Consider the following 22,446-nt stretch of genomic DNA (forward strand, 5'->3'; position numbering starts at 1 on the left):
ACTTGATGGAGGTATGCAAGATGGTATGAGGCATAGATTGGGTGAACAGCCAGAGACCTTTTACCAGGGCAGAAATGGCTAATACGAAAGGGGATAATTTTAAGCTAATTGGCGGAAAGTATGGGGGGTGGAGAAGAATGACAGAGGTAGGGTTTTCACAGAGTGGTGAGAGTATGGGATATGCTACCAGGGGAGGTGGCAGAGGCAGATACACTAGATACGTTTAAAGGTCTCTTAGATAGGCACATGGATGAAAGTCATGTCGGAGAGAAGGGTTAGATTACTCTTGCAGCAGGTTAAACATTCTACACAATGCTGTATTGTTCTAAGTTCTCACTTCCTGGTTACGATTGCGGAAGTACCATCCCTCTTTATGACGAACGTTCCGGTTAGTGACGCATCATCAACAACAACAACAACAAAAGATGGCGACGGCTGAGGGCGAGTGGCCGGGCCCCGGGGGAGAGGCGGCACCGGCTCAGATCCCGGTTCCCAGGGTAGAGACGGCGGCCCCGAGCCCCGTCCCTATCCGCGAGGGCGAGGCGACGCCGGAATCGAGTCAGGGCCCTGGGGGAGAGGCGGTTCCGGGATCCGAGGACAGCGGCGATCTGCAGCGGACCGAGGCCCGGCTTGGCCGGTTGCTGGCTCAGTGCGAGCCCGGGCTGCTGCTGTTGCAGAGCCTCTTGGTGTGGGAGCGGCCGGCGCACAGCGTCCTCATGTTGCTCGGCCTGAGCGGAGTTTTCTGGTAAAGTACCGGTTCACCTTTCCCAACGACCGCATACAACCCCTCCTGTCCCAGCCCGACCCACCACCGCATATAGCCCCTCCTGTCCCAGCCCGCCTCTCTCCACGCAGACCCTGCTGTTCCAGCCCGCCCCACCACCGCATACAGCCCCTCCTGTCCCAGCCCGACCCTCCTGTCCCAGCCCGGCCCACCACCGCATACAGCCCCTCCTGCCCCAGCCCGCCTCTCCCTATGGAGCCCCTCCTGTCCCAGCCCGCCCCTCCTCACGCAGACCCTGCTGTCCCAGGCCGCCCCACCACCGCATACAGACCCTCTCCCCACCCCCTACCACACAACCTCTCCACCGGCCGGCCCCCCCACCCTTCCCAGCACACCTAACCCCACCTGCTGAGACCCCCTCCTGCAGCCAGCCACTCACCCACCCACCAGCCCCTCATCGGCGGTGACCTCTCGCTCCATACAGCCTCTCTCAATCTATGTAACCCCCGCCCCGCCCCACACAGCCCTTCCTCAGCGACGGAAACCACCAGCCCACTCCACCCCTCTCGTCTCCCCGCCGGCTGTGACCCGGTACCGGCGACAATCAGCCCGCGCCGTCAGTACTGTTCCCCGTTATACATACAATACTTGGATTAACCCGGGCGATGTCCGGTGAAGATGCCGCGGTAAACCGACGGTACCCCCTCCGCGTTAATCGTTTGCAACCTATTTTTCAATAGAGCTGGCGTGCGGAGTGAAAGCTCCTGTTTGTACGTTATCTGTATTCTCAGTAACCAGGAACGTTAAGCTGCCATTTATGCCCGTCCATAAACCCAGTCTATTATAGCTGAAATCTTCTAATGTTTTAAAGGCATTGTACACCTGCCTTTTATAGTCAATTTATATTGTGGAAAGAGCCTGTGTTGACCCTTGATGTAGCAACCAGATCTCCACCCGAGCCTTACCAGTGCTTTTCAGGAATCTATCCTGATTGTTCTGTTTTAGTCAGTCTTTGCACAAATTTATTATAGACAGATCATATTGGACTATACTCCTTTAATGTGCTTCATGATGTAACAGTGAGACTTAGGGATTTTGTATTTCCTCATTGTTCCCAATTGGAATTGGTACCGAGAAACGGTGAAAGGCTCATCTTGCGTACATTGTGAAGCCAAGAGTCCATCTTATTGTACTAGGGAACAGCAGGGTAGAATCTCTCCTTGAGCTTTCAGGCTTTTCTATCTTCTGCCTGATGGGAGGAGGGAGAAGAAAGTCTGGGGTGGGTTGGAGTCTGCTTTACTCATGCGGTGAGAAGTGTAGACGGAGTTCACGAAGAGGAGGTGGGTTGCTGTGTTGTGCCAACTGTGTCCTCGCTCTGAGTTTTTTTTTTGCGGTCACATGCAGAGCGGTTGTCATGCCAAGCCATGATGCAGCTGGATAGGGGGAAGAAGCAGAATTAGTGGAGAGATCCTTCAAAGTTTTGATCTTGAGCTTATTCTGTGTTATGAAATTCCATGATTATTAATACCCCCCTCCCCAATTCTATGGGAGAAGTTGAGGAAGGGTGAGGACTTGGAAGAGTTGAGCCGGGGAGTGGTGTGGAGGGAAGTTGTGATTGTGGAGGTGAAGTTGTTACCTGGTTTGGGTGATAGTGAGGAGTTCTTCATTTCTTTGTGTGATCAGTACTGAACACAGCGTTTCTCAACAGGTTGTTCTCCTCCACTTCACTCCGCCCTGTCTTCCTGATCAGTTTGTCATTGCTGGGAATTGTGCTGCTGGATCATTGGAAGAGCAGTCTGTGGGACCACATCATGGGTAAGTCTATCTGTGCTCTGAATCCTGCTGTAAGCTAGTTGTACCTCTGTTACTTTTCATCACCCTTTTGAACCTTGGTTCCAACACACTATCACCTCTTTAGTCCTGATATCCTCTTTCAGCCCTGTCACCTCCTTTCTTACCCAAACTGCCCTCAGCAGCCTCCCTCTGCTCAGGCAGTGTTGCCTTCCCTCTGCCCACCTACAAGGACCACTGCCACAAGAAAGCACCATCCATCATCAAGGACCCCCACCATCCAGGCCGTGCTCTCTCCTGGCTGCTGCCAGCAGGAGGAAGGCACTGGAGCCTCAGGGGACCCACCACCGGTTTCAGGAACAGTTGTTATCTTTCAACCATCAGATTCCTGAACCAGCGTGGATAACTTCACTCACCCCAACTCTGAACTGATTCCACAACCTATGGACTCATTTTCAAGGACTTGTGTTCTCAGTGTTTATTTGTTTATGTATTGTATTTACACAAATTTTATTTAGCACATTGGTTATTTGTCGGTCTTTGCTTGTGTGTAGTTTTTCATTGATTCTATTTATATGTTCTACTGTGAATGCCTGCAAGAAAATGAATCTGTGTGGTATATGGTGACAGATACATAGTTTGATAATAAGTTTACTTTTGAACAGTGAGTGCACTTGTGCTCTCTCATTCCAGCATTGTAATCTGTGTGCTAGGAGTCAGTCACTGCTTTCAAGAAGCTGATTGATTTTTCTTTCTTTCCCTACAGTGCAACACCCAGTGGATGAAGATGGGAGGTACATTTCCCACTACACTAACTGCTGTATCTTCTCCAGGTTGATGGAGACCTGATCTTATGTAGGAAAGTCTTCCAGGTGGTGTAGCCCCAGGAAAGGCTAAAGTGAATATGGGGTGGGAGTACTAACATAGAACATCAGACAGTACAGTACGATGTTGTGCTGACCTTTAACCTACTCCGAGATCAGTCCAACCCTTCCCTCCTACACAGCTCTCCATTTTTTTCTTCCATCCATGTTATTATCGAAAAGTGGCTTAAATATTCATAATCAAAATCTTATCTGCCACTACCACCACTCTTGGCAGTGCATTCCACACACCCATCGCTCTCTGTGTCTAAAAAAATATATAAATAACCTACCCTTAACATTCCTTCGATACTTTCCTTCAATCACTTTAAATTATTTCCCTCTGGTATTAGCCATTCCACTGGGGGAAAGAGTTGTTGGATGTCCACTCTATCCATTCCTGATTAAGGAAGATGTTTTAATTTTGAAAAGAAAGGATAGAATCTGTTGGGTTAAAGTTTAGAATTAAGAGGTATGATGGAATCTTGTAGGTTTCCAAAGACAGAAGAGCAAACTTATAGGGCCTTTTAAATGTGCAAGAATCAAAGTGAGGAGATATTGGGAGATTTTAATTACCCGAATATTGATTGGGACAATGTTAAAGGACAAAGAAGAATCCTGAAGTGTGTTTAGGAGAGCTCCTTTGACCTGTGTGATCTTGGCCCACCTAAACAGGATTTGATCATGGGGACCAGGGTTGGCCAGGTGAAACATCTGGCTGAGAGAGATGGATATTGTAGGATTCAGTTATCAATGGAGGCAGGCAAGGAAAGCTGAAAACTGGCAAGAGGACTTGTTTTAATGGAATGAGAGCAATCAAGCCAGATGAAATAGGATGAAATCAGAAGAGCTATGAGGGGATATTAGGTTACCAATCTGGTGGTGTTTCAGATGGAGATACAGAAAACAAACTCCTGGAGGAACTTAGTGGCTCTGTAACGATGAAGGGATAGTTGATATTTCAGATTGAGACATAATGCAGGATCTCCATGCAGAACAAAGAACATTCATTTACCTCCACAGATGCTGCTTGGCTTGCTGAGTTCCTCCAGCAGTTTGCTTTGGAAGGTGGGAGAACCGGGCTGGGGTTCCACTGACGGAGAAGGTGGGAGAATCAGGCTGGGGTTCCACAGACGGGGAAGGTGGGAGAACCGGGCTGGGGTTTCTCAGACTGGGAAGGTGGGGAACGGGGCTGGGGTTTGTCAGATGGGGAAGTTGGAAAAACCGAGCTGGGGTTTCTCAGACAGGGAAGGTGGGAGAACTGGCCTGGGGTTCCACAGACGGGGAAGGTGGGAGAACCGGGCTGGGGTTCCACAGACGGGGAAGGTGGGAGAACCGGGCTGGGGTTTCTCAGACTGGGAAGGTGGGGAACGGGGCTGGGGTTTGTCAGATGGGGAAGTTGGAAAAACCGAGCTGGGGTTTCTCAGACAGGGAAGGTGGGAGAACTGGCCTGGGGTTCCACAGACGGGGAAGGTGGGAGAACCGGGCTGGGGTTCCACAGACGGGGAAGGTGGGAAACGGGGCTGGGGTTCCACAGACGGGGAAGGTGGGAAACTGGGCTGGGGTTCCACAGACGGGGAAGGTGGGAAATGGGGCTGGGGTTTCTCAGACGGGGAAGGTGGGAAACGGGGCTGGGGTTTCTCAGATGGGGAAGGTGGGAAAACCGGGCTGGGGTTCCACAGACGGGGAAGGTGGGAGAACCGGGCTGGGGTTCCACAGATGGGGAAGGTGGGAGAATCAGGCTGGGATTCCACAGACGGGGAAGGTGGGAGAACCGGGCTGGGGTTTCTCAGACTGGGAAGGTGGGGAACGGGGCTGGGGTTTGTCAGATGGGGAAGTTGGAAAAACCGAGCTGGGGTTTCTCAGACAGGGAAGGTGGGAGAACCGGCCTGGGGTTCCACAGACGGGGAAGGTGGGAGAACCGGGCTGGGGTTCCACAGACTGGGAAGGTGGGAGAACCGGACTGGGGTTCCACAGACGGGGAAGGTGGGAGAACCAAGCTGGGGTTTCTCAGACAGGGAAGGTGGGAGAACCGAGCTGGGGTTTCTCAGACATGGAAGGTGGGAGAACCGGGCTGGGGTTCCACAGACAGGGAAGGTGGGAAACGGGACTGTGGTTTATCAGACAGGGAAGGTGGGAGAACCGGGCTGGGGTTCCACAGTCGGGGAAGGTGGGAGAACCGGGCTGGGGTTCCACAGACAGGGAAGGTGGGAGAACCGGGCTGGGGTTCCACAGACGGGGAAGGTGGGAGAACTGGGCTGGGGTTCCACAGATGGGGAAGGTGGGAAACGGGGCTGGGGTTTGTCAGATGGGGAAGGTGGGAGAACCGAGCTGGGGTTTCTCAGATGGGGAAGGTGGGAGAACCGGGCTGGGGTTCCACAGATGGGGAAGGTGGGAGAACCGGGCTGGGGTTCCACAGATGGGGAAGGTGGGAGAACCGGGCTGGGGTTCCACAGACGGGGCTGGGGTTCCACAGATGGGGAAGGTGGGAAACGGGGCTGGGGTTCCACAGACGGGGAAGGTGGGAGAACCGGGCTGGGGTTCCACAGATGGGGAAGGTGGGAGAACCGGGCTGGGGTTCCACAGACGGGGAAGGTGGGAGAACTGGGCTGGGGTTCCACAGACGGGGAAGGTGGGAGAACTGGGCTGGGGTTCCACAGATGGGGAAGGTGGGAAACGGGGCTGGGGTTTGTCAGATGGGGAAGGTGGGAGAACCGAGCTGGGGTTTCTCAGATGGGGAAGGTGGGAGAACCGGGCTGGGGTTCCACAGATGGGGAAGGTGGGAGAACCGGGCTGGGGTTCCACAGATGGGGAAGGTGGGAGAACCGGGCTGGGGTTCCACAGACTGGGAAGGTGGGAGAACCGGGCTGGGGTTTCTCAGGCAAGGAAGGTGGGAGAACCGGGCTGGGGTTCCACAGACGGGGAAGGTGGGAGAACCGGGCTGGGGTTCCACAGATGGGGAAGGTGGGAGAACCGGGCTGGGGTTCCACAGACTGGGAAGGTGGGAGAACCGGGCTGGGGTTTCTCAGGCAAGGAAGGTGGGAGAACTGGGCTGGGGTTCCACAGATGGGGAAGGTGGGAAACGGGGCTGGGGTTCCACAGACGGGGAAGGTGGGAAACTGGGCTGGGGTTCCACAGACGGGGAAGGTGGGAAATGGGGCTGGGGTTTCTCAGACGGGGAAGGTGGGAAACGGGGCTGGGGTTTCTCAGATGGGGAAGGTGGGAGAACCGGGCTGGGGTTCCACAGACGGGGAAGGTGGGAGAACCGGGCTGGGGTTCCACAGATGGGGAAGGTGGGAGAATCAGGCTGGGATTCCACAGACGGGGAAGGTGGGAGAACCGGGCTGGGGTTTCTCAGACTGGGAAGGTGGGGAACGGGGCTGGGGTTTGTCAGATGGGGAAGTTGGAAAAACCGAGCTGGGGTTTCTCAGACAGGGATGGTGGGAGAACCGGCCTGGGGTTCCACAGACGGGGAAGGTGGGAGAACCGGGCTGGGGTTCCACAGACTGGGAAGGTGGGAGAACCGGACTGGGGTTCCACAGACGGGGAAGGTGGGAGAACCAAGCTGGGGTTTCTCAGACAGGGAAGGTGGGAGAACCGAGCTGGGGTTTCTCAGACATGGAAGGTGGGAGAACCGGGCTGGGGTTCCACAGACAGGGAAGGTGGGAAACGGGACTGTGGTTTATCAGACAGGGAAGGTGGGAGAACCGGGCTGGGGTTCCACAGACGGGGAAGGTGGGAGAACCGGGCTGGGGTTCCACAGACAGGGAAGGTGGGAGAACCGGGCTGGGGTTCCACAGACGGGGAAGGTGGGAGAACTGGGCTGGGGTTCCACAGATGGGGAAGGTGGGAAACGGGGCTGGGGTTTGTCAGATGGGGAAGGTGGGAGAACCGAGCTGGGGTTTCTCAGATGGGGAAGGTGGGAGAACCGGGCTGGGGTTCCACAGATGGGGAAGGTGGGAGAACCGGGCTGGGGTTCCACAGATGGGGAAGGTGGGAGAACCGTGCTGGGGTTCCACAGACGGGGCTGGGGTTCCACAGATGGGGAAGGTGGGAAACGGGGCTGGGGTTCCACAGACGGGGAAGGTGGGAGAACCGGGCTGGGGTTCCACAGATGGGGAAGGTGGGAGAACCGGGCTGGGGTTCCACAGACGGGGAAGGTGGGAGAACCGGGCTGGGGTTCCACAGACGGGGAAGTTGGGAGAACTGGGCTGGGGTTCCACAGATGGGGAAGGTGGGAAACGGGGCTGGGGTTCCACAGACGGGGAAGGTGGGAGAACCGGGCTGGGGTTCCACAGATGGGGAAGGTGGGAGAACCGGGCTGGGGTTCCACAGACGGGGAAGGTGGGAGAACCGGGCTGGGGTTCCACAGACGGGGAAGTTGGGAGAACTGGGCTGGGGTTCCACAGATGGGGAAGGTGGGAAACGGGGCTGGGGTTTGTCAGATGGGGAAGGTGGGAGAACCGAGCTGGGGTTTCTCAGATGGGGAAGGTGGGAGAACCGGGCTGGGGTTCCACAGATGGGGAAGGTGGGAGAACCGGGCTGGGGTTCCACAGATGGGGAAGGTGGGAGAACCGGGCTGGGGTTCCACAGATGGGGAAGGTGGGAGAACCGGGCTGGGGTTCCACAGACTGGGAAGGTGGGAGAACCGGGCTGGGGTTTCTCAGGCAAGGAAGGTGGGAGAACCGGGCTGGGGTTCCACAGACGGGGAAGGTGGGAGAACGGGGCTGGGGTTCCACAGACGGGGAAGGTGGGAGAACCGGGCTGGGGTTCCACAGATGGGGAAGGTGGGAGAACCGGGCTGGGGTTCCACAGACTGGGAAGGTGGGAGAACCGGGCTGGGGTTTCTCAGGCAAGGAAGGTGGGAGAACCGGGCTGGGGTTCCACAGATGGGGAAGGTGGGAAACGGGGCTGGGGTTCCACAGACGGGGAAGGTGGGAAACTGGGCTGGGGTTCCACAGACGGGGAAGGTGGGAAATGGGGCTGGGGTTTCTCAGACGGGGAAGGTGGGAAACGGGGCTGGGGTTTCTCAGATGGGGAAGGTGGGAGAACCGGGCTGGGGTTCCACAGACGGGGAAGGTGGGAGAACCGGGCTGGGGTTCCACAGATGGGGAAGGTGGGAAACGGGGCTGGGGTTCCACAGACGGGGAAGGTGGGTGAACTGGGCTGGGGTTTCTCAGACAGGGAAGATGAATTAGGGCTGCTGAAGTAATGAGGAAGTTGGTGAATAATAAAATAGGAAGGGAGTGTTCATTGTCTAATCAGTTGAATTCTTCAAGCAAGAATCAGGCAAGTACAGTAAGCTGAGACACGAAGTGAAGAGGATATGTTCAAATTAGAATAGTATTTAACATGAAAGGGAAATCATCTCCTGGCTGAAATAATCAGAGACCAAGAGGCAGCGTTGGGGGGAGAAAAGGGGTTTCTGTGATCAAACCTGGCTATCCTGACTGGTTTGTTCTGGCCTGGATTCTGTGGGCTAAATAGTGTCACAGAATCAGGGGGTATGGAGGGAAGGCTGATGCAGAGTTCTGAGTTGGATGATCAGCCATGATCATAAAAAATGGCGGTGCAGGCTCGAAGGGCCGAATGGCCTACTCCTGCACCTATTTTCTATGTTTCTATGTAGAACATGGAAGTGGCCATTTTGCTGCCACCTACACTGACCAATGCAGACCCATCTCTGCTAAACTGAGAGTTCAAAGTTAATGTGTGTGTTGGGTCTCTGGGTCTCTGTAGAAAGAGCATCAACTAAATAACAGGTTGTGAGGATTTAATTTCACTGCTGTGTGCCTGAGCTTCACAAAGGTCATATTCAAGGATAAGTCTCCTGGGTTGGATGCGATACACCCCAGGTTACTACGGGAAGTGAAGGAAGAGATTTTTGGGCCCTCCATCATCTCTTGAAAGCAGAGCACAAGGTTATTACCAAGGTTTTTAAGCATTGTGGAAGAGCAGAGCAATATCTGCTTCAGAGTTTCTGTGGAGGCTGATGGGGGTGTTAAGAAGGTATGACGTAATGTTGCAGCTCTGTCAAACCCTGATTAGACCACCCTTGGAATATTGTGTTCGGATCAGTTTGCCTCATTATAGGCAGGATGTGGAAGCTCTATAGAGGGTGTAAATGGAGATTTACCAGGATGCTGCCTGGATTAGCGAGCACGTCTTGTAAGGATAGACAGAGCGAGCTGTGGCTGTAATCTTTAAAGTGGGCAGCCAGTGTCTTTATCCCAGGGCAGAATGGCCAATACTAGAGGACATTGCTGTTTAAGGCCAGTGAAGGAAAGGTTATTTTTTCAGTACACAGTGTGGGGTGGGTATCTGGAATGCACTGCAAGAGGTGATGGTAGAGGCTGTTGCTTTAGGGCATTGAAGAAGTTCTTGGATAGACACATGAAAGGGAAATGTGGAGGGTTATAGGCAATGTAAGAGGGAAGGGTTAGATTAATTGTGGAATAAGTTTACACAGCACAGCACTGCGGTTTGGGAGCCTGTACTGTGCTGTTATATGTCCTGGAGACGACAGGACATTACTGATCAGTGCCAGATGGGACTGGTCTGGTAGTCCTGGCATCTCACTAATGGAGGGACAATGTCTGCTCCCTGCCTCCTGCAATGGCATAAACTGCCATGTGTCACTCGCTCTCGTCCCGTACTCGGTCACCCAACCCCTGCCTGAACTACTGCAGATGAATCTTTTGGTTATTCTTTACATCCAGTGATGGAAACCCCAGCAGACCTCGGCTCCTCAGACTGCCTGACCTTTGCCACTACCTCGCCGAGAGCTGGCTGGCTTTCAAACTCTACCTGAGAGAGGTGCTGGAGTACAAGACACAGAACCCAGGCAAGGTGCGTCAAGTACCAAGAGTAATTGTGTGTGTGTGTGTGGTCACGCATCTTCCTGCACGTGCAAATGTTTGTGTGTGTGGACAGACCAAGTCTGACTTACTGTGATAGACGAGTCAAAGGAACAGTGAGAGAGACTGGAGTGAGTGTGACAGTGATGGCAGGATTACAGAAATAGCAAATGAGGAGGATTGCAGTGTATTGCTGACTGTAACTCCCAGTGGTGGGTTTTATTCTGAACAGATACCTGTTGTTTAATTTGACCTTATTTGAAGACTTGGAGTCTGTCATGACTGAACTGTGCCCATTTTATTTTTAGTTCTGTCTGAAGATGTGCATGGGCTCTTCAGCATTGGCTGTGATTGGACATTATATCCCTGGAATCATGATATCCTACATCTTCAGTGAGTATATTTATCCTAAGGGAATGTCAAATTATAGAGTTAGTCTGGCAAAGCTGGGGGTTAACACTAGGTCAAAATAGCCACAGAGTAGCAGCAAAGATAGAGTAACAGGGAAGCAGCAGGCTCTCCAGCCGTCCCATTTAGAGGTTTTGGGATTATACGTTAGTGTGAGTAGCTGGCATCTTCTCTAACAGAGACCCCAGTGTTAGAATCATATACGCCCCCCCCAAAGAGCAGAACAGAACGTGTTACATAAAAATAACCCTCCCTCTACATTGTATGGTAAATCACCCTCTGAGCAGGGACAACATGATATTATAACACACTCTACATTGTCCTGTCACTCACTCCCGGGGTCACACATCGTCCAGTAACTCTCACACTCCCGGGGTCAGACACAGAGAGGAGCTGTGCTGACTGAGCTGGGAGAAATCGAAGGAAAACTACTGGATACAGTGGAATACTTTGGAGGTGGCTCTAAATGTCTCTTGGACAACTGAGTGAGTGACGGCGTTGGTGTGGAAGCTCGGTGTGGAGTTTTACCGCCGGTTTGGACTGAGTTTGTTGGCGGCTGCTAACTGCATAGCTCCCAGCTGCGGCCGCTGGCAACTCGCCAGGAAGCCGGTTCGCTCCAAAACCGGAGGCAAACGCCATCGTTCCCCCCATTGACATCGGGGTAACGTTCCTCCTCCATTATTTTCCTGATTTTCGTCCGGTGTCGGAGCTGGAGCATCTGGAAGGACGTTTCGACCTCTCCCGGCCTGGGTCTCTGCAAGTCCGACGTAGCCTTTCCTGGCGCCGAGCCAGCGAGGAACTGTCAACTGCAAACTTTCCCAGCCAGTTATTCGACTCGCTCCCGGACTTCTGACCGACACCGCTGTAAGATTCTCGGACTGGAAAGAGCGCCAGCATGCCGTACCAGTCTCCAGGGAGTCGCGGGCCTTCGGGGAGTTACGCAAGGGCGGCTGCCTCCCCGGCCTCGGACAACGCCCTGTTTCGGTCGGTGAAGGTGGAACGTGGGGTGCATTGTATTTTGCGCCCTGGAATGACACTAGAAAAGTGTGCGGAAGCAATAGAGGACCTTGTGGGGAGAGGTGGTATTCTGGCCACCGAAAAGGAGTTCGGAAAGGCGGTGTTCTATCTGGCGAATGAAGAGCTAGTGCACCCGGCCCTAAGCAGGGGAGTCACGGTAGACAACATCTTTTTACCTATGGAGCTGGTGACGGCCCCCACGCAACGTATCGTGCTTGGGCATGTTAAGCCTTTCATTCCAAATGAGGATCTGCTTCCCCCACTGGCCCGTTTAGGGCAAGTAAGGTCGGCGATCACTGCCATCCGACACAAATTTAAGAGACGCACCCTCCGCACCGTAATCTCTTTCCGGCGTCAGGTATTCATGCAGCTGGAAAGGGAGGATGACGTTGAGGGCCGGTTTACTGTCCGGCATGGGGGTGTAGATTATCAGGTGTACTGGAGCTCCGAGCGCCCACGGTGCCATGCGTGCAGGGAGGTGGGACACTTTCGGAGGGACTGTCCTACCACCCGGAACCCGAGGGAGCCCACTTCGGGCACCAGTGCCCCAGCTACCTCTGCCCCGATCCTACTCCTGCGCCTGCATCTGACCCTGCCCCCGCCCCTGATCCTGCCCCGGCCCCTCACCCTGCCCCTACCCCTGTCCCTACTCCTACGGTTGGGTCGGTCCCTGCTCCTCTCCGTGTGGTTCAGGTGGGGGATGGGGTGGAGTCTGTGCGGAGTAAGAAAGCAAAGAAGAAATCCAAACACCCTAAGAAGTCGACCTCTGAGGCCGCAGAGCTCACGCCCATTTCGCCTGAAGTGGAGCGTGGGGCTCGGGGAGGTGCGCAAGCAGACGGGGCGATGGAAACAGAAAGCGCCGCCCCATCGGTGAAGCCTGCACCTGTGTGCTCCTCCGGCGTGAAGAGGAGAAGGGAACGTTTCCGCAAGAGGGCAGGGGATGTAGATGCGGGGGAGTCCCAGGAAGGGGTGGGAATCCGGGTAGGGGTTGGTTCTAAACCTGAGTCCCCAGATGTCGCCACCAGTCCTGGGGTAGATGGTGTGGTTGTGTAAAAAGCTTGTGATAGGCCTGTTTGCACAAATGAGGCAGCCCTGGAGGCCTCCACCCAGGACCTACAAGTCAGCACCTCTCTGGAGGCCAGTGTACCGAATAGTGTGAGAGGAGACGAGACAAAGCTCTCTCACTCTCAGCACCAGGCTGCTTGTAAATCCCTTGGACCAAAGGTGCCGGGTTCCCCTCTATACGATATTCTATGCACGTCGACCCCAGCAATAAATGACTTGCAGGGAGTCCCTGGGGATTGTCCCTCCACTGTCGCAAATGTGGATGAGGCTGATGCGACGGTGGAGCGGGCAGGTAAGAGCGAGGTGCCCGCTGCGCGGTGTGGGTCACAGGCGCAGCCATCTATTGGAACATGCGGGGAGGCCGATGGGGATTCTGTCTGCAGTGACGGGTTGGAGGGGGACTCCTTCGATAGTGAAACAATGGACATCCTCACCCCTCCTGAGAAGTCCCCATTGATACCTGTAGAGGAAATTAAGCATTTCATTCTCACCTCTGAGGGTGCCAAGCACTGGCCTCAACTAGCCTCGCTTCGCTGGCCCAGCGTGCCGAGGCTGGTGAGGTCCCTGCGAGTCATCCTCAGACGGAAGGGAAAGGGGAAGAGGAATGCGGTGTCGGGGAACGACAGACGGCAACTAAAATATTTCCTAGATGAGGGACATCAGAGGGAGAAGCAGCCTCGCTCCAACGGGGGATGGTGGGTCACAGGGTGTCGCTGGTACCGCTCGAGCCCGCAAGGCAAAAAATATCCTTGCTTTCTTTCGGGACAGTGTGGTGGAGGGCGCCTCCGCTCTCACCGGAATGGGCACAGCTGCTGAGGCCTAGTGTGCTCCCGCCATGAAGCTTACCATAGCTAGTCTCAATGTAAACGGCAGCAGGGGTCCTCTTCGCAGACATAACAATTTCCCAGTCCTCAGGGATGGGTGGTATACGGTGAGTTTCCTGCAGGAAACCCATACCATCCCTGGGGACGAGTCTGCTTGGCAGGGCGGGGTCTACATGAGCCACCTCAGCTCCATTTCTAGCAGGGTGGCGATCCTGTTGGCCCCGACCTTCCAGCCAGTAATTGAAAGAGTCCAAGACGTTGTCCCCGGCCGTCTGCTCCACCTGGTTGTGCGCCTGGATGGCGTACCATTGCATTTTATCAATGTGTATGCTCCCAGGCGCGGTGTGATGCAGACGCGCCTATTCTGCCAGCTGTCCACCCTGCTGAGCTCCATCGATCCTGGGGACTGCGTCATCCTCGGGGGAGATTTCAATTGCACCCTCGAGGCGGAGGACCGATCGGGCCTCCAACGCGACCCAGCATCACCAAATAAGTTAAAGGAGCTAGTCGGCTCCTTTGACTTGGTGGACAGCTGGCGGAATCTTCACCCCAACTCTAGCACCTTCTCGAGAAGGTCTAGAGAAGGAGGTTCCAGGATAGACCGCATGTACATCTCTCGGGCCTACGTCTCCCATGTGTCGGCGTCCTCCATGCGGCCAGTGTCGTGCTCGGATAATCACCTTGTGTGGATGGAGTTTATTCCACTACACCCTCGGGTGGGATCCGGGTATTGGCATTTTAACAAACGGCTGCTGGAGGACAGCCGATTCCGGGATTCGTTCCGAGCGTTCTGGGTCTCCTGGAAGGAAAGGCGGAGAGAGTTCTGCTCCCTACGGCTATGGTGAGATGTGGGCAAAGCCCACATCCGGTTTTTATGTCGGGGGTATACTAGGGGGTCGACAAAGAGGCGGGGCTCTGAGGTTGAGCGGCTTGAGAGAGCGTTGCTTGACCTGGAGTCCCGCCTCGGTCCGACCGCTAGAGACCAGCAGCTATGGCAGGAATACCAGGAGAAGAAGGACGCACTAAGGAACCTGCAGCTTCAGCAGTCCCGAGGTGCGTACGTGAGGTCACGGATCCAAATGCTGCAGGATTTGGACCGTGGCTCACCCTTCTTCTACTCGTTGGAGAGGTGGCGGGGAGTTTAAAAGCAGCTAGTGGAGCTGCTGGCTGCCAATGGCTCCTCCATCACGGACCCTGATGGAATTAACAACAAAGTCCGTTCATTCTATCGGTCCTTATTCTCACCTGATCTGTCAAATGCGGAGGCGTGTCGTGAGGTCTGGAAGGATTTGCCTAAGGTCAGCCCAGAGGACGCAGTGCGTCTGGATGCCCCCCTGACTCGGTAGGAGCTGTCCACTGCCCTTCAGCAACTCCGGAGGGGCAAGTCCCCTGGTTTGGATGGACTGAGTGTTGAGTTTTATCAGGCTTTTTGGGATGTCCTGGGGGATGATTACAGCCTTGTCCTAGGGGAGAGCCTAGCCACCAGAGAAATGCCCCTCTCATGGCGAAGAGCTGTTGTGGTCCTACTGCCCAAGAAGGGAGACCTCCGCCTGCTAAAGAACTGGCGGCCGGTCTCCCTCTTGTGCGCGGACTACAAGATCTTCGCCCGGGCAACGGCCAACCGTCTGGGTTCGGTAATTGGACAGGTGGTTCATCCTGACTAATCTTACACAGTCCCAGGCCGCTCCATCCAGGACAGTGTCCACCTAGTACGGGACCTGATCCACCTACTCCAGGAGACTGGGACCCCGGCAGCGTTTCTTTCTTTTGACCAGGAGAAGGCGTTTGACCGGGTGGACCACAGTTTCCTGCTGGGCACCCTGCAGGCTTTTGGGCTCGGACCACACTTTGTGGCCCGAGTTCAGCTCCTGTACTCTGCTGCAGAGTGCCTAGTTAAGATTAACGGATCATTGACAGGACCTATCCACTTCCGAAGAGGAGTGCGTCAAGGGTGCCCCATGTCCGGTCAACTGTATGCGATCTGTGTCGAGCCATTCCTCAGCCGCCTTCGGAAAAGGCTGACAGGTCTGGTTCTGCGCGAACCGGACATGGAGGTCGTCCTCTCGGCCTACGCCGATGATGTACTCCTCATGATGACAGACCCCTGTGACCTGCGGAGGATGCACGAGTGCCAAGACGTTTTCTCGGTGGCATCCTCCGCGAGGATCAACTGGGCGAAATGTTCCAGACTCTTAGTAGGCCAGTGGCAGGTGGACTCCCTGCCGGAGGAGATGAGAGCTTTTGAGTGGAGCACCAGATGCCTTCTCTATCTGGGAGTCTACCTGAGTCCTTCTGGGGAGACCTGGCTGGCGAACTGGCAGGACCTGGAGACAAAGGTCATGGGCCGGCTAGGGCGCTGGTCAGGCCTTCTCAGGGTGCTTTCCTATCGAGGCAGGGTGGTAGTCATAAACCAGCTGGTGGCCTCCATGTTGTGGTACCGGATGGTCACCTTGGCCCTCCCCTGCCCCTTTTGTCGCGGGAATGCAGAGGAAGCTAGTGGACTTCTTCTGGGGAAACAGGAAGCACTGGGTCTCTGCAGCGGTTCTGAGTCTCCCAGAAGGAGAGGGCGGACAGTCGCTGGTGTGTGTACGCACAGGACTGGCGGCACTCCGCCTCAGGACTCTGCAAAGATTCCTGTACGCCGAGCACCCTCCCAGGTGGCACGTGTTGGCGACTTTCTTCCTCCGGAGGGGCTGCTGCCTTCACGAAGATATGCAGCTACCACCGGCGGGCGTCAGCCGTGCTGCTTTGCAGAGGCTGCCCGGCTTCTATCAGGACCTACTGAGAGTCTAGAACATGGTTGCCTCAGGCCGGGAATCCCCTCCTCTGGCAGAGGGCGGGGTCCTGGCCGACCCTTGCCCTACCTCAACGGATGTCGGTGCGGCTCAGGTGTGTGGATCGACTCAAGCTGAGCTGCTCGTCGGGCCCAGGCCCCGCAGCCTTACCCGAGAGACGAATCCACACAACTTGAGCTGTCTTTCATCGACACCCACAATCCCATTCAGGGATGCAGGTAGGAGGTACCTTTATGGGCTGCTGCTCCACACCCTCCACTTCCTAGCCTTTGTCCACCGTCCCGACACGCCATGGCGGTCGGTCTTTCCACCTGGAGGTGAGGGGGATCCCCAATGGAAGTCCCTTTACAAGGGAGTCCTTCCCATGCACCTTGGGGATCTCGGCTGGAGGGTGCTGCATAAAGCGGTGCCCTGCAATAAGTTCTTTAGTCTGTACACGGATCTCCCAGCCGCGTGTCATTTCTGCGGGCTGGAGGAGACCGTGTACCATATGTACGTGGAGTGTGTGAGGCTGCAGCCCCTTTTCGCGTATTTGCGTGGGCTGCTTCTCGCCTTCTGGTTGCATTTCAGTCCCACCGTATTCATATATGGTCATCCAGTAAGGAGGGGGGACAAGAGGGATGAGGATGTCCTTGTCAACTTGTTCCCGGGGCTGGTGAAAATTGCCATCCGTGGCTCCTGGAAAAGGGTGCCAGGAGGTTCTCCCCAGGCGGACTGCCTGGCTATGTTTAGGGGTATGTTCGTGCCCGGGTGAACATTGAAAAGGAATACGCACAGTCCACGGCGACCGTAGAGGTGTTCCGGGACCGTTGGGCTCCGCGGGGTGTAAATGCCATCATTGATGAGGATGGAAATGTATTGGTTTAACATGTATTGGGTCTGTTTGTAGTGTAGTAAATGTGTTAGTCACTGGTTTTGTACATATTGTATAGCACCGACATTTGTAATAAAGAATTTGTTTAAAAAAAAAAGGGCAGGGACAGCATTGCTTAGGAACAGACTAACATACATTGTCCTGTCGATCACTGCAGGGCAGGGACCACACAGGTGAGGTACAGAGGCTGGAGTGCTTGGGAGTCTTTATAATGTTGGTCACTGGTCCTTTGTTACGTGTTACAGTACTGAGCCTGCTGCTGTGGCCTCTGGTGGTTTATCACGAGCTCATCCAGAAGATGTACACAGGTTTGGAGCCATTGCTGATGAAGCTGGATTACAGCATGAAAGGCAGCACTGAGCACCGGCAGAGGGACAGGAAGAGTAAGTCATGTCTCTGGAGCTGACTCCTATCAGGCTACAGGGGTGGGAGGTGGGGCTGGGGCAAATCGCCGCCTTTATCTGGGGGGGGGGAGTGGGAGGGGCTGGATGTGATGTTCCAGCATTGGAAATCTGTGGTCAGACCCGCTTTGTGTGTCAGAAACTAGCAAAGACTGATGTTATAGGTGGACCACATTGACCTGAATGATCAGAGCTGAAGGGGTTAATCAGGGGATAATCTGGGGTTAGCACTGACCCTGTTGATGGGCTGAAAGGCTTAATAAGCATTGACCATACTGATGAGGGCTGAAGGGGTTAATACCTACCCAGGTTTGTATCGATGTGAGTTTCGAAGATCATAAATTCAAGACATTCTGCACATGCTAGAAATCTTGAAGACAGAAGTAGAGATGTATTTGACAAATTTGATGTGATTAAAGGTGTTAGAGAAGTAAAGTGGTGGAAATCAGGATTAAAAACCAATGCTGGTGTATTCATTAGGTTTAGCAAAATCTACTACTAACCTGATTGACTATTTCGAGGTAACAGACGGATTTTAGTAAGGTGTTTGATAAGTTCCTTTATGGGTGGGCTGTCATCCAGAAGGTTAATTTGCATGATAACTTGTCTGTTTAGATTCAGGATTGGGCTTGTTCACAGTGGTGGTCGATGGTAATTAACCTGGATAGAAGTATGTGACTGGTGGTGATCCACGGTTTCACGTACTAGAACCACTGCTGTTTGTGATACACACTCAGTGGGCACTTTATTAGGTACACCTGTACACCTGCTTGTTGCTGCAAATATCTGATCAGACAGTCATGTAGCAGCACCTCAATGAATAAAAGCATGCGGACATGGTCAAGAGGTTCAGTTGTTGTTCAGACCAAACATCAAATGGGGAAGGAATGTGATCTAATGACTTTGACCATGAAATGATTGTTGGTGCCAGACAGGGTAATTTGAGAATCGCAGAAGCTGCTGATCTGGGATTTTCACGCACAACTGAATTGATAAAAAATGGTACACAAAAAAACATTCACTGAGTGGCTGTTCTGTGATCAAAAACGGCTTGTTAATGGGAGCAACACACATCAAAGTTGCTGGTGAACGCAGCAGGCCAGGCAGCATCTATAGGAAGAGGCGCAGTCGACGTTTCAGGCCGAGACCCTTCGTCAGGACTAACTGAAGGAAGAGTGAGTAAAGGATTTGAAAGCTGGAAGGGGAGGGGGAGATGCAAAATGATAGGAGAAGACAGGAGGGGGAGGGATAGAGCCGAGAGCTGGACAGGTGATAGGCAAAAGGGATATGAGAGGATCATGGGACAGGAGGTCCGGGAAGAAAGACAGGCGGGGGGGGGTGACCCAGAGGATGGGCAAGAGGTATATTCAGAGGGACAGAGGGAGAAAAAGGAGAGTGAGAGAAAGAATGTGTGCATAAAAATGAGTAACAGCTGGGTAACAATCTATGTTCCGTGCCTATTCTGGTATCTGTCCCCCACTTTTCCTTCGCTACATCGACGACTGCATTGGCGCTGCTTCCTGCACGCATGCAGAACTCGTTGACTTTATTAACTTTGCCTCCAACTTTCACCCTGCCCTCAAGTTTACCTGGTCCATTTCCGACACCTCCCTCCCCTTTCTAGATCTTTCTGTCTCTGTCTCTGGAGACAGCTTATCCACTGATGTCTACTATAAGCCTACTGACTCTCACAGCTATCTGGACTATTCCTCTTCTCACCCTGTCTCTTGCAAAAATGCCATCCCCTTCTCGCAATTCCTCCGTCTCCGCCGCATCTGCTCTCAGGATGAGGCTTTTCATTCTAGGACGAGGGAGATGTCTTCATTTTTTAAAGAAAGGGGCTTCCCTTCCTCCACTATCAACTCTGCTCTTAAACGCATCTCCCCCATTTCACGTACATCTGCTCTCACTCCATCCTCCCACCACCCCACTAGGAATAGGGTTCCCCTGGTCCTCACCTACCACCCCACCAGCCTCCGGGTCCAACATATTATTCTCCATAACTTCCGCCACCTCCAACGGGATCCCACCACTAAGCACATCTTTCCCTCCCCCCCCTCTGCATTCCGCAGGGATCGCTCCCTACACAACTCCCTTGTCCATTCGTCCCCCCCATCCCTCCCCACTGATCTCCCTCCTGGCACTTATCCGTGTAAGCGGAACAAGTGCTACACATGCCCTTACACTTCCTCCCTTACCACCATTCAGGGCCCCAAACAGTCCTTCCAGGTGAGGCATCACTTCACCTGTGAGTCGACTGGGGTGATATACTGCATCCGGTGCTCCCGATGTGGCCTTTTATATATTGGTGAGACCCGACGCAGACTGGGAGACCGCTTTGCTGAACATCTACACTCTGTCCGCCAGAGAAAGCAGGATCTCCCAGTGGCCACACATTTTAATTCCACATCCCATTCCCATTCTGACATGTCTATCCACGGCCTCCTCTACTGTAAAGATGAAGCCACACTCAGGTTGGAGGAACAACACCTTATATTCCGTCTGGGTAGCCTCCAACCTGATGGCATGAACATTGACTTCTCTAACTTCCGCTAGGCCCCACCTCCCCCTCGTACCTCAGCTGTTACTCATTCTTATGCACACATTCTTTCTCTCACTCTCCTTTTTCTCCCTCTGTCCCTCTGAATATACCTCTTGCCCATCCTCTGGGTCACCCCCCCCCCCGTCTTTCTTCCCGGACCTCCTGTCCCATGATCCTCTCGTATCCCCTTTTGCCTATCACCTGTCCAGCTCTCGGCTCTATCCCTCCCCCTCCTGTCTTCTATCATTTTGCATCTCCCCCTCCCCCTCCAGCTTTCAAATCCCTTACTCACTCTTCCTTCAGTTAGTCCTGACGAAGGGTCTCGGCCTGAAACGTCGACTGCGCCTCTTCCTATAGATGCTGCCTGGCCTGCTGCGTTCACCAGCAACTTTGATGTGTGTTGCTTGAATTTCCAGCATCTGCAGAATTCCTGTTGTTTTTGTTAATGAGAGGTCAGAGGAGAATAGCCAGACTGGTTCAAGCTTACTGGAAGGCCACAGTAACTCAAATAACCACATTACAACAGTGGTGTGCAAGAGAGCTCTTCTGAACAAGACATTGAACCTTGAAGTCTGGATTGGCTTCAACTGCAGAAGACCACAAATGTACCTTCAATGGCCTCTGTATTAGGTACAGAAGGCACCTAATAAGGTGGCCACTCGGTGTATAGAATTCCCTGGATGAAAGTGTGGGTGGATGGGTTAGGAGATTGCAGACAATACACATATTGGTGGTGTAGTGGACTGTGAGGCAGGATATAGATCAGTTGCAGAATGAGTGGAGAAAAGGCAGATGGAGTTTATCCAGCTAAATGTGAAGTGTTGCACTCCAGCAGATCAAATGTAAAGAGACAGTACACTATTAATGGCATGATCTTTAAGTGTGTCCATGTGCAGAAGGTGCAGGTTGTTAAGTTTCCTCACTCGCACGCATAGGGCAGTGAGAAAGGCATCTGGTCAGTTTGCTTTCAAAGGCCGAGACACTGAATATAAAAATTGGACATTGTGTTGCAGTTTGGTCAGACTGGACTTCTGTGTATTGCTCTGATCGCCACACTGTAAGGAGAATGTGACAGAGTACAGAAGAGATTCGCCAGCACATTGCCAGGAATAGATGGCTTCAGTTAAAAGGAAAGATTGAATACACTGGGTTTATTCTCACTGGAATATAGGAGGCTGAGGGTTTTTTTTGCATTGCATCTGGTCAAGATGGCACTGAGCTACAGTCTCTGAGTTCGTGGCTCAGACTTGGTTGCTTTTCAGGTTGTAGGGATGATTTGGGGACAAAGGAGGGAATTAGGGGTCAAGTTAGGGTTTGGGACAGGTATATGGGGATTTAGAGTTCAGGATAGAGTCTAGTCTCCTGCTCTGTGTTCAAAAGCCAGCATTGTATACGTGGAACATCCATGGTTAGATATTGACCCGGCAGACCATTAGGGCGAGGGCTGGTGCTTCCCTCCCACCCCTGGGTCAGTCAGTTGTCTGTGGAGTTCAGCTGGGAAGGAGGCGCAGGGGCTGGTTACCCCCTCGGTATGTGAATCGGTGAGACCGAGATTCGAGATCCTCATTTGTCATCATCAGTGAGCCCTGGGGTCAATACCAAAGATTGAAACCTGAAGGTCCATCAGAAGTCTGGAAGCCTGGGTCTGTGAGATTCTCGCGTTCACTGGGGAAGTCAAAGGCCAATGTCTGTAAATCCCCAAGTCCACTGGCAGCTGAAGATTGCCTGCCTTGGGGTTGGAGGACTGTGTATGTGCGTGGGTAGGTGGCAGGGAGCAATGGGACTTGTTGTGTACTCTGTTGTGTAGCCAAGCATGACGGGCATGCTGTGCCAGCAGCAGGATATGTGCCAACACTTGTGGGCTCCCCCAGCACATCGTTAGGTTGTTGGTTGTTAATGCAAATGACACATGTGCACCGAAACAAACAGTGAAAAATGAACCTGAGTCATTTAGAGGTTTGCAGAATTGAGGGCATAATTACAACAAATAAAGTTTTTTTTTCTCAGTGGAGGGTGAGTCTAGAACTGAGGATGCAGGTCATGGCTGTGATCAGACAATATGGTGTGCTATTTATGAAAGCTGTTGTGGGGACAGTCAGCTGAACTGGAGCTGAGCTTAACCTGTATAATAGCCTATTCCATGATTTGTTTATGGGACTGGTACTGGTCTGTAGCTCTGTTAACAATTTGCATTTTCTCCAGCCCTCTTCTATTTGCCTCTTTTCTGTTTATGATATAATTCACAGTATTTAGCTGGTAATCTTGTATCTTGTATAACCAAGTTC

The 22,446-nt window shown here is 53.4% G+C and overlaps 1 protein-coding gene across 1 annotated transcript in view; it reads left to right on the top strand.

The window, feature by feature from the left end:
- Positions 1-384: 384 nt before the first annotated feature.
- retreg2 (reticulophagy regulator family member 2) overlaps positions 385-22,446 on the top strand; it is a 47,680-nt gene continuing 25,618 nt past the window's right edge. Inside the window, exons 1-6 of the mRNA XM_063051488.1 lie at positions 385-745; positions 2,433-2,539; positions 3,282-3,309; positions 10,098-10,227; positions 10,544-10,628; positions 17,464-17,601. Of these exons, the coding sequence (XP_062907558.1) occupies positions 426-745; positions 2,433-2,539; positions 3,282-3,309; positions 10,098-10,227; positions 10,544-10,628; positions 17,464-17,601 (808 nt within the window). The 5' untranslated portion in view covers positions 385-425. The remainder of the gene's footprint in view (positions 746-2,432; positions 2,540-3,281; positions 3,310-10,097; positions 10,228-10,543; positions 10,629-17,463; positions 17,602-22,446) is intronic.

Source organism: Mobula hypostoma, chromosome 6 (genome assembly GCF_963921235.1).
Source record: "Mobula hypostoma chromosome 6, sMobHyp1.1, whole genome shotgun sequence".
Taxonomy (NCBI): Eukaryota; Metazoa; Chordata; class Chondrichthyes; order Myliobatiformes; family Myliobatidae; genus Mobula; species Mobula hypostoma.